Source organism: Myxocyprinus asiaticus, chromosome 1 (genome assembly GCF_019703515.2).
Source record: "Myxocyprinus asiaticus isolate MX2 ecotype Aquarium Trade chromosome 1, UBuf_Myxa_2, whole genome shotgun sequence".
Lineage (NCBI taxonomy): Eukaryota > Metazoa > Chordata > Actinopteri > Cypriniformes > Catostomidae > Myxocyprinus > Myxocyprinus asiaticus.
The window spans coordinates 15,769,968-15,781,514 of NC_059344.1; the positions used below are offsets into that span (position 1 = coordinate 15,769,968).

General features: G+C 39.0%; 1 protein-coding gene across 3 annotated transcripts in view; it reads left to right on the forward strand.

The window, feature by feature from the left end:
- Nucleotides 1-6,704, forward strand: part of LOC127442793 (metastasis-associated protein MTA2-like) — a 33,306-nt gene extending 26,602 nt beyond the window's left edge. For 2 of the 3 annotated variants that reach the window (XM_051700988.1, XM_051701007.1), the window contains 7 exons: nucleotides 372-472; nucleotides 584-723; nucleotides 905-1,133; nucleotides 1,338-1,427; nucleotides 5,163-5,281; nucleotides 5,374-5,519; nucleotides 5,590-6,704. In XM_051700988.1, the coding sequence (XP_051556948.1) occupies nucleotides 372-472; nucleotides 584-723; nucleotides 905-1,133; nucleotides 1,338-1,427; nucleotides 5,163-5,281; nucleotides 5,374-5,519; nucleotides 5,590-5,743 (979 nt within the window). In that variant the 3' untranslated portion in view covers nucleotides 5,744-6,704. The remainder of the gene's footprint in view (nucleotides 1-371; nucleotides 473-583; nucleotides 724-904; nucleotides 1,134-1,337; nucleotides 1,428-5,162; nucleotides 5,282-5,373; nucleotides 5,520-5,589) is intronic. The other variant, XM_051700997.1, reaches the window with a different exon arrangement.
- Nucleotides 6,705-11,547: the final 4,843 nt, after the last annotated feature.

The following is an 11,547-nucleotide window of genomic DNA, read 5'->3' on the forward strand; positions in this document are numbered from 1 at the left end:
CAAAAGTAGCAAACCTCATAGAAACTAAAGCTGCTTCATTAAATATTTGGTTCAACATTTTTAGGTGGATGAACAACATTTTCTTAAGGTTAAGCGCCCCTCATTTTTGAGAGTTTAAGCCCTATTTTGTACCCTATTCTTGTGTCAGGTCTGTTGTGTAATAGACCTCAATACACACAATAATTGTTTTAGAAAATCATGTTTTTATTAGGATATCAGAAGTACATGTTGTAATTGTCACTGCAACAATCAGATAAAAACAAAAGTTGTTTCTTGCTTTATCTATGTATAGTTTTGTAACTTGAACAGTCAAATGCTTTTTGTAATCTTTACCTGCTGCTTGAGAGTCTCAATACCGTTCTCTCCATCAGCACCAAGCCCAACCCCAACCAGATCATGGCTCCTGGAAACAAGCCCGGCATGAACGGGGCCACTGGCTACCAGAAAGGCCTCAGCTGTGAAAGCTGCCACAGTGAGTGCCCTCAAGTCATTTTACTAAATCATGCCCTGTTAGGATACAAGCTAAAATATTCCAGTGCATAACAATTATTACATCCATCTATTCGTCTTGTTGCCCTTCCAGCTACCCAGTCTCAACAGTGGTATGCATGGGGCCCTCCCAACATGCAGTGCAGACTCTGTGCATCATGCTGGATATACTGGAAGAAGTACGGTGGTCTGAAAACCCCCACCCAACTAGAGGGTACCACAAGAACTGGCTCGGTATGCAAACCCGGTTGTCTTTTGGGATTTGATGTTCATATTGGCAATGTTTTACAGTCAAGGATGCATTTTAATTTTGTTGGCTTGTTCATGCATCAGGCATAAATTATTTCCAGGAGACTGGATACTGGATAGAAACTGAAACTTGGCAAACTGAACAATGACTATTTTCTTCCAATAGGACGCAGCTCCACGTGGTCACATGACCCGCCAGGAAGTACAGGGCATGTCCCCGTTCACCAGCAGTGCCGGAAGAGCAAAGCTTCTAGCAAAAAACCGCCAAACCTTCATCCTGCAGACCACCAAACTCACTCGAATCGCCCGTCGGGTGTGCCAAGACATCTTGCAGTCTCGCCGTGCAGCCCGTCGCCCCTACGCATCTATTAACGCCAATGCTGTCAAAGCCGAGTGTGAGCAATCTTTGAAAATTACAGTCATACTGTGTTGTTGTTGATTTTTTTTTTTTTTTTTTTTTTTTTTTTTTAACCATTCTTGGTCATATTGCCATCTAGTGGAGGGGACATGTTCTAAAATTGTACAGGTCTTTTTATGCAGTAACCTGAAACTGTGTGGTTTATCTCCAGGTTATTGGTTGACTTCCTCTTCTCTCTTAGGTATGATAAGGCTTCCTAAAGCGGCGAAGAGTGGTGTGAAGAACCGCCCTATTCCACGACCTTCCCTCATCAATATAGTTAAAGAATTGGGTAAGTCTTCAGCATTAAGACCAAAATAGATCAATGTTTTGAAAGACTCATTGTTTAATCTTTTTTCACTATAGAATGACCAATATTCGTTTTTCAGTGGTCTATATAATGCAGATATATTAAAATTCAAATGCCTTGCAAATGGGACAAATAAAAAAGCTTAAATTCTAATGAACACTTATTACACAATGTACTCAGATATACACCTTAGTCAGGGTAGATGCTATATTTAATTTTACTTCCATGAAAACAAGGCTGTGAGGAACTTGCAGTGTGTAAAATGGCATGCAATCTGTAAAGGCTCAGATAAACTTTGTTTTTCTGCGTTCAGGGTCGTCTCGCACACGGTCGGTCAAGCGTTCAGTCTTTCAAAGTATACTATTTTTCAGGGTTCCCACGGTCATGGAAAACCTGGAAATATCAGGGAATGTTTACATTGTGATTTCCAGGCCTGGAAAAGTCATGGAAATTAATCAAATCTTCAAAGTCATGGGAAAAAAAATTCATTATATAGTTAATATACTTTTATTTATTATACTCTGTACTAAAATATTTAATGGGGGTGTTGCATTGCACTGGATTAAAAACACATGGTGAAGAGTATGTATGTAACCAATTAGAGACAACGATGTGCTGCTAATCCCCGCCCATTTTAGGATTTACGCAATGTGTTTGTTTGGATTAAATTTAAAATAAAAATTTCAGTTAGACTTTTATCAAACAATGGTGTGGTTTTGTATGTGATTTCGGTGCCATTTTCAGAATGAAAGGCAAAATGTTTGAGCATGGAAATTAGCTTTCAAGTCATGGGAAAGTCATGGAAATTCATTTGTTGAAAAGAGTGGGAACCCTGTCTTTGGACCGTGAGCGAATACGAATGCGTTCGACGCATGCGCACTACGACTGCTTTGTGACACTCATTTAGTACAGTCAACGACAAGCGCATTCACAGATGATACACACAGACGAGGACTGTCTGCATGTCGAGAAAATCTGGGCTGTACGCATGCAGACTGTACTGATGATGAAATTTGCATCACGCATACTGTACGCGTTCTGATCAGCAACCCGGATGACTGAAGCAGACTTTGGGCTTGAAGGTGCAAGATCATATCTAATTTTCACAAATTGTGTTTTCTGGAGTTTATCTATTGTAAAGTTTTTGAAAAGATGATTATTCAGTGTTTTGTCAGCAAAACAATTAACACCACCTGACCCATTAAATGGACCACTTCTATTCCTCAGAGCCTTGTTTTCATCCAAAATTGCTACTTTGGTCCATACTTATACTTTTGAAGACATAAAATGTTTTTTTTTTTGCTATAATATTTTAGAAATGATACAAAGGGGAGCTAACGTTAGTTAGTTGTGTGTTAGTACACTTCTGTAAGTGGCCAATTGCACAAGGAGATTGGGTGATGTCGATCTCAAAATTAAGAAATGGATATTGTCTATCATCAGTTTTTACTGGTTTATAAGACAGCCAGGGATACTCACTACTCACCTTTCAGCTATAGTCACCTTTTCTGAAGCTAATTTGCCCAAATTATTTGGTAAAATTTTCTACATTTTCCTGATTAAAATAAATTGAAAGGGTTACTTTAAGCTTGAACAAATCAACTAAAAATATACATCTGGAACACCTGCTATGACTCACCTTTTCATGAGTTTGCATCCCTGATAAGATGTATAACGTGATGCAGGGCTCAGGCCCCAATTGACCCTTGGCTAAGCACAACCTCAAAAGCGTTTCAGACCAATCCTATCTTGGCAAGTGTTGCCATGCCCCATTTCTTTGATAAGCGCTTGCTTTTTTCCCAACGAGAGTGATGTGTGTGAGCAGTTTTAAGGGGAATTTTATAGAAATTATCCAAAAAATTTTGTTGCTGGTCTGGGTCACTTGTAATAGTGACACGAGATACCTAGCGAGGATACACGCAGTTTTCTTTTTCTTTTTTAAATCTCAAGAAGAGCATGCTATGAACTAAACTGTGTCAGCCTTCATTCCCAAATGAACATATATCAGCAAGGACACCAACATTTGATCCAAGTAAATTAAAGCTAATAACTTTTAATTTATTTTTGCATTGATTCAGGTCTTAATAAAGGCAATAGAAAATAAAGTGTTCACAGCATCATAGTGAGTGTGTTACGACACGTTACAAGCAGTTCTGTTCACTTACGCTATCAAATCACGCTTTTCTCTTTTTATGTGACTGATGATGATTTGCTTCTGTTCTGATTCACAGTCTCCACATTTTTTCAATCAAATTACAGTGTAATTTAAAGGTGCTATATGTAAGATTGACAAGTGTTTGAAATGGGTACTGCAGTCCAAATTCAAAATAGTGAGAGTTGTCTGCCCCGCCCCAGACTTGAAGCTCATGTGGGTTGCCAGAATGTTGACACGCAAATTAGCCAACCCAGCATCCGTTTTGAAGGATTTCTGGGCTTTAAGCTGTCTCCATCTTCCAAAGGCATCTCAGTATTTATACTTGGTTTACTTCGCCTCTGGTCATGGTGGTTTTTGGATGGATGCTGAGGCGTTTTAGGTCGGGTGGAATATGTTATCTCTGATCCAGTTCGTTTGCTGGCTTCCATGGCTGCAGCATGCAGTGTTGTTTGCCTGCAAACTTGTTCAGATCTGGCAACCCAGCGGTGTCTAAATACTATTGGTGAGTGGGCAGTGGGCGGGATCACACAGGCCAAAACATAAACAGAAATTCCGGCCGGAATAGAAACTTCAAAGTAGAATATACTGGCTGTAGCATTGTTATCAGAGAAGCCAGTATTTCAACTTAGCATGTTTCCTAATTCTCTAATGGCATATTATAGTCATTTTATGATTTAGTACAGTAAAAATATTTCATATAGCACCTTTAACTTTTTTTTTCTTTCCCAATTTGGAATGCCAAATTCCCAATGTGCTCTAAGTCCTCGTGGTGGCGTAGTGACTCGCCTCAATCCGGGTGGCAGAGGACTAATCTCAGTTGCGCGTCAATCCGCGCATTTTGTCAAGTGGCTTGTTGAGCGCATTACTGCGGAGACCTAGCACATGTGGAGGGTTCACGCTAAATCCATGCACAACTCACCATGCACCCCACTGAGAGCGAGAACCACATTATAGCGACCACGGGGAGGTTACCCCATGTGACTCTACCCTCCCTAGCAACCGGGCCAATTTGGTTGCTTAGGAGACCTGGCTGGTGTTACTCAGCACATCCTGGATTCGAAGTCGTAACTCCAGGGGTGGTAGTCGGCGTCAATACTCGCTGAGCTACCCAGGCCCCCCAATTTAACAATTTGTTTTACAAAAAACATCAGATAAATATGCATTACAATGTCACTCTTCATTCCAGCCCACATAATAATATTATCCATTCCGTTTGAGAATAAATATATATATATATATATATATATATATATATATATATATATATATTTAAAAACGCAGTTCACGGCAATCTCCCATTCATTCCTATGGGGAGATCTGCAAAGCTTGTCCGAGCGAGAAATGGTAGCCAAGAGGGGCGGAGCTTAGCGAAGGGTCGATTACTATTTAAAAATGGCTTCTTGTTTCAAAGAATGTGAATTAATAATTCCTTAAAATCTTTGAAATGCTCCCTTTTAATATCTTTGTCTTTTTGGTTATATTTTACTTTATTTCTCAGTAAAAACATAGTGTTAATGTATTAAATGGACGGAGTGAAAATATTCATATTGCTTGTTTTTCAGCTGTTCAGGCTCCTTTGAAACTTAAAGCCCCTCGAGGTGCTCCAACCCCTATCAACCGTAACCAAGGCAACCAGCCACGGAGTGCATCCGCCCTACTGGGCAAGAGGCCATTTGAAAATGTAAGTATCACAACTCACATTGTGATAGAAAATAATGTACCAGTACACATATACGGTATGCTGTATCCTCACCTAAGCACTCTCGATTGCAGCAGGTTGGAGGTAATTCTTTCTCCACCAATGGAAGACCATTCACATCTGGAATGAGAGCAGCCAACCAGTCAGTCATTAAGAGGCAGAAGGTCAGCCAAGGAGATGCACCGAATCCAGTGGTGTTTGTGGCTACAAAAGACACCAGGTATATTTCAGGAAACTGCATTTAAACTTTTGCTTTTTCCTGAGACTAATTCTGTGTCTGGGGGAAACAGGGCTCTGAGGAAACACCTCACTCAGGCAGAGATGAGGCGGGCAGCCAGAAAACCACACCTCCCAGTCAGAATCAAGCTTCCCATGCCACCCCGGCCACTTCCTATACCCATCTTACCCTCCAGCACCAGCGAGCCAATCGTGTTGGAGGATTGAGCGATGTTCCAACAGACCGCATCTTTTGCCAGAGCATGTTAAATCCAGCCACCATCAGCTGTTCTTCTCTTTTCCTCGTCTTCTGTCATCCCCCAAATCCTATACCCACAAACACACTCATGCACCGATGACAAACCCCCGTATCCTTACACCAGCATACACCTGACTCCATAGTGTTTTACTCCCAGTGTTACAGCTTAAGGGTTAAATTCCCTCCTTTCCCATTGTTTTTTTTTTAAATGCAAATACTTTTAACTGTGTAATTTAAAGCAAATCATGTTCATTCTAAAATGATGTAAAAGCACACTTTATTTTTCTCCAGCTGTCTTTGTATAAATATTAACAGCATTTTTCAAAAGTGTGTTATTGTGCGTATGGAAGGTGTAAATTGTGTGAGGGAATAGTCTTTTTACCATCTGTTTCTTAACGTCTTGGGTCGCTTGTGTTCAAAAACTAGAGTACGAGTTGCTTCCTTTATTGGTTTTGTACTATATAGATGAATTGATCAGGACGCATCTGACTTATTGTGATGTGCCGTTTATTTCAACCATTACAAGTGGTTCTAGTTTTTCAGGCCCTGTAGCAACACCCTCATCATGGACGGCAATACAGCCTGCATTTTTCACTATACAACAGATCTGCAATTGGGATGTTTTTTTTTTATTGAAAGTCACCTGGTTTTGCAGACTTTATCTCAAAATCCTGCAACTGAACTACTCCAGTCAGTGATATGTGGAGGTATTGTAGGATTCTAGCTTAGTACAAACTCTCACAAACTGTTGAGGAGTTAGGAAGGCTTCTGATTTAGTAAAGTGTCAAGAATGTTCATTTGAATGTAAGGCAGACCTAGGTTTGAAGAGCCCTGTGGTCTCCCATAGCTTCTCAAGAACGCCCCTCCTAGAGGTTTTAGAAGTTGTTAGATGTTACAATCAGTTTGGCCTGTTAGGTACCTCAATATTTACCCTTTTCCACAAAAGACATCATGAACAAAGCCATAAGTATACCACTTCTGCTCTTTTTCCATGCATATGTTGCCACACTCACAATGGCATTGCAAAGTTTTTGGGAAAATCAAAATGGCATCCTGGGGGCTACTGGGAAGATGTTAGCAGTTGTAGATAACGAAACAATAAGGATGCAGTGAAAGGGGGAAATGTTTTTTGATTAGGTTATCTAGTAGGCTAATGGTCCAATTGCAGGCTGATACTGATGCACAATTCTCCCTTGATTTGAGGGAGAATTATGCATCATTTTTTTTTTTTTTTTTTGTAAACATTGGATGATGTGAAGAGCTGAACAGCTTTTTGACAGGCTTGTTGTCTTGTTGAGATTCATCAACACAAAATTCATTGTAAATCTTTCCCCCCGATTAGGGGTTTTGTAATGTTTCTTAAACAAATGGAGCGTGCACTGCACACTAAAGACACAAATAAATGTTACCCTGTCCCCTTTTAAGTGTCACCAGTTTTTTATGAAGGGGGTTTGTGCCCCCACAATGTTTAAAAATGTGGGGGAAAAAATACATGTTAACATTGTTCTGGGGTGGGGGGGAAGACTGGTTGATTTTAAGGTTTGGTTCAAGGGTGTGAAGGATTTCAGTTTTGTAAAACAATAAGAAATTTGTTTCAACTCGCCTCAAACGTAATTTTTTTTTTAAATTCCAGTGTCTCTGTATCCTTTATTGTATCTTGTGATAAGAAAACGAATAAAGATTTTGTTTGTGGTCCTAAAACGAGCCTTTTTTTTTTATCTTTTAGATTATTTTAAAGATTGTGCTTTTTCTTTTACTGTTTTAAAAACAGTATGACTCAAAGGTGTCATGAGCTTTTCTGAGGTTGTATTCCACTTGTTCGTTATGACAAAAGGGGCGTTCACACCCAATTCAATTTTAACCCTTGTGTGTCAATAAAAAAATACTCAGGTCCTTTAGAGGACAAAAATGTCAGTGTCAAAAAACTGCCATAATATTATATATGAATATTATTTTCCACTTTCAATGAGTTAATTTTTTAACCAACATCAGTCCTGATCGTAACCATTTTTAACCCTTTAAATTCCAGTTTGTTTATATAATTCCTCTGTTTGTTTGTTTTTTTACACACACACACACACATACAAAACACACCCACACAATTTTAGCTGCATCATTTATTCAGTTGGCCTGCAGTGCTCTATAATACAGAAAACAGGGAAAAAGCATGTATTTGCTCCATTGGCTAAACATGAGAAAATGGTGCCATCTGGTGAAAAATATAAAAAAAATTACATTTTGAAGCCAGGGCTCCGGAATGAAAGCATAATATCATACAATTCATGATTTTATGCTTTAATGGCACTGGGATCAAATATTGCGTTTCAATGGGGACATTTGTGTCCTGAAGGTCCTGAGTGTAACTATTTTGTGAACACAGTGTATTATAGATGTATTATAGGAACTGAGGTTGAAATATAAACATTCCCCACAAAATACACACCTTTGGCATTAACACTCGGGGGTAAAAAAATAAAATAAATGAAAAAGACAAAAATGTCCTGAAGGTCGCGCTAGGGTTAAGTGTGCGTCCCCGCTGTTTTTTCAATTGTTTATCTATGTAAACATGTGTCGGACGGATATCTTTAACCATTGGACTGCATCTTGGGCAGAAGCACCACGTTTTTCAGTCGCCGTGTCAAGTTAAAGGTATCTTCCGTGTTCAATACAAGTTAAACTCAATCGACAGCACTTGTGGCATAAAGGTCATTACCACAAAAAAATATTTTCGAGCCAAAATCGCAGTTACAGTAAGACACAATGGAAGTGAATGGGGGCCAGTCGATAAACATTAAAATACACACTGTTTCAAATGTGTAGCCACAATTCGTAAACATTATACATGTTAACATGTTTTAGTGTGATAAAATCGCTTACTAACCTTTTCTGTGTAAAGTTACATCCCATTGTAACTTCACTGCTGTAACCACGCAACGCTGGTAAACCTTATAAGAGATTTTTATCACACTAAAGTCATGTAGAACAGATTTTAATACACTAATATAATGTTAACACGTATAATGTTTATGACTTGTGGTTATACTTTCGAAACAGTGAGTATTTTAATGTTTACAGTCTGGCCCCATTCACTTCCATTGTGAGTGCCTTACAGCTACGCAAGGCCTCGAGGGGCTTATTGCATTCATAAATAAATACGATGGCAACAGCAATATGCTATAAGACACCAGTGTTCAGTATATAGTAACATTATTAATAATAACCAATAAACAAAACAACGCACGATTCCTCCACCATGTAATGTGGTTCATTCGCCTCACTGCAGATTGTTTATACATTTGACTTTGGTTATCTTTGGTTGTTTCCTTGTCAAAATCATTCGGGTAACATCCTTTTAAGATAAAAATTGTCCATGGCTTATTGTGCACCAAGTAAATGTATATCCTCATCCCAAGCCTCACAATAAATATAACACAAAGTCTTAAATCTGCACTTCACAGACAAACGCTTAATTAAGCACATCGAGGTACGGGATAGGTCTGTATAGGTGTATATTCAGAGTTTGCCCTTTGAAGTCGCCCATCAAGCTACTCGAGCAATGTTTATTCCCCCGAGGCTACATTGGGAATGCTGAACCCATTCAATCAAATACAAAACACCCACAGAAGACAAAATTGTCACAGTAGTATACGGACCGTCACATCAGACTGCTCTCAAATGAGAGTGACGGTCCGCCGCCTCAGTGGCGATTTTAGGGGGTGGCCTGTGGTGGCCTGGGCCACCCCTGAAATCTCATTGGCCACTCTGTGGCCACCCCAGAACTGATTGGTAGTTCATCATGTTCATCAACACAAGAACGAAGAACCAATAGAAACACCTGTCAATCAAAGATGACATCTCAGGTCATTTGTTGATTTAGAGTCACACTGACCCAGGGTCAGTTTTATATTTCTGACCATTATAGTAGTGGTGGGACTGAAGCTGTGTGAGCTGATCTTTGATCAGTGGGGGGGGAGGGGCAGGCCGCAGGTCGCGGGCAGCGGGTGCCAGGTCTGGAGTATAACGGTGGGTCAGAAGCACGAAGCTGACACGAGCTAGCGTCTACCTCCAACTTCCAATGAGTTGACGATGTCGATTTGTGGTCAAAAAGAAAGCTGTTATTTGAGAGGTATGTTCATCTAATCTAACGTTTAATTTATCCCAAATTTCCATGTGAATGTGAAAACATTTTTTCATTGTTACAGTAGCCAGGTTAAAGAGTAAGCTAGACCCTACACCACATTCAGCATGTTATCTTTATATTGACATGAAATATGAAATGCCATGTTTTCTGATTTAATGACGGAGGTGTGTAAAGCGTTTTACAGATGTATATGTTCAACAGCTAAAGTTATATATATGGCTAACCTGTGTGTGAAATGGAAGGGTTTGTGCTGTGACTGTACTTTAAATCTTTACATGAGTTATTTGTGAGCTCTTTATGTGATTATTGGTCAGTCAGACCAATAAAATCTTCAAAGTTTTTATACCTTATTTGACATTTTAAATATGCAGAGGCAGGGCAAATTGCACTTAAATGCCACAAATGATTTGACTAACTATTTTTTTTTTGGTAATATTCAAAGTAATTGAAGCTATCAGAACATGTGGAAAATAAACCTGAGTAGACACTGTAAATAGAGTTTTGTTTTTTACTGTATTCAGAGCTCAATCTGCAATTTTGGGGTTTCCAAACAGACACCTATAAGCCCTCGTAGCCAATTTCACACACTGATTTGTACCCAATTTAACAATATTTCTGCTGGACAGTGCAGTTATAGCTAATAAATGAATGAATAATTGATTGAATGATTGATTGAATTGTGCCTCAATCAGTTATCACCTGTACTTGTATCTCATTATGATTATACACTATACCTGATGTTATTCTCTACAATGAGAATAGCTCTTAAAAATGTGTAACTGACTTTTCCTAAACAATTACTGATTTAAAAATGGATGTTATGTTAAAATAACCAGAGATTCCCTGAAACTGTAATAGGTTGAAATAGAACAGGAATAGAAAACTGTCAAATGTCAAAACAACAGTCTGATATTGAATACAAACAATTCAGTGAAAGCTAACATGAGTTTAAGAATTCATTTATTCTACATGTGTAGATGTTGAAGCAAAGCAATGCGATATTTACACATTTTGATCATGTGCCTTTCATAAAGGTTCTCCCGGTATCGCCACCCCACACTAGGTCTGTGCCCCATCTTGGCCACCCCAGAAAAAATGTCCTGGATACGCCACTGCGCCGCCTCCGAATCCTGATTGGCTGATTCGAGCCACACGCTGACATTGACGCTTCACAGCTGACTCATGTTTGAAAGGGAGCGCGGGACTGGGAACCGGGTGAGCTTTAAAACAACCTGAGCAGCTGTCTGTACGCTGGACTTGCTAGTGTATTTGTTGCTAAACGACCGCAGAGTTTTGATCAACTGCTGTTTAATTGTATAAAGGAGTCCAAAAGCCCACAGAGATGTTTGAGGTAAGTTAACTTGTTTATATTCTGTTTGCTTTTAAGTGCCACGATTTTGTAGTATTTGGGACAATTATTCCCATTCAAAAAAATAATAATAATAATAATAATGATATAATAAAAAAAAAGGCTCCAGACTAAAAGCTAGTTTAAACTTTGGCTTGTCTTGTCTTGTACAATGGGTTGCATTATTTCTGTAGCACATTTTAAACAAATGTTGATTGTGCTGTACAATAAGGTCAATTTAACACTAAATGTTCAAGTAGGTAAACCAATCTCTAATTCTCTCT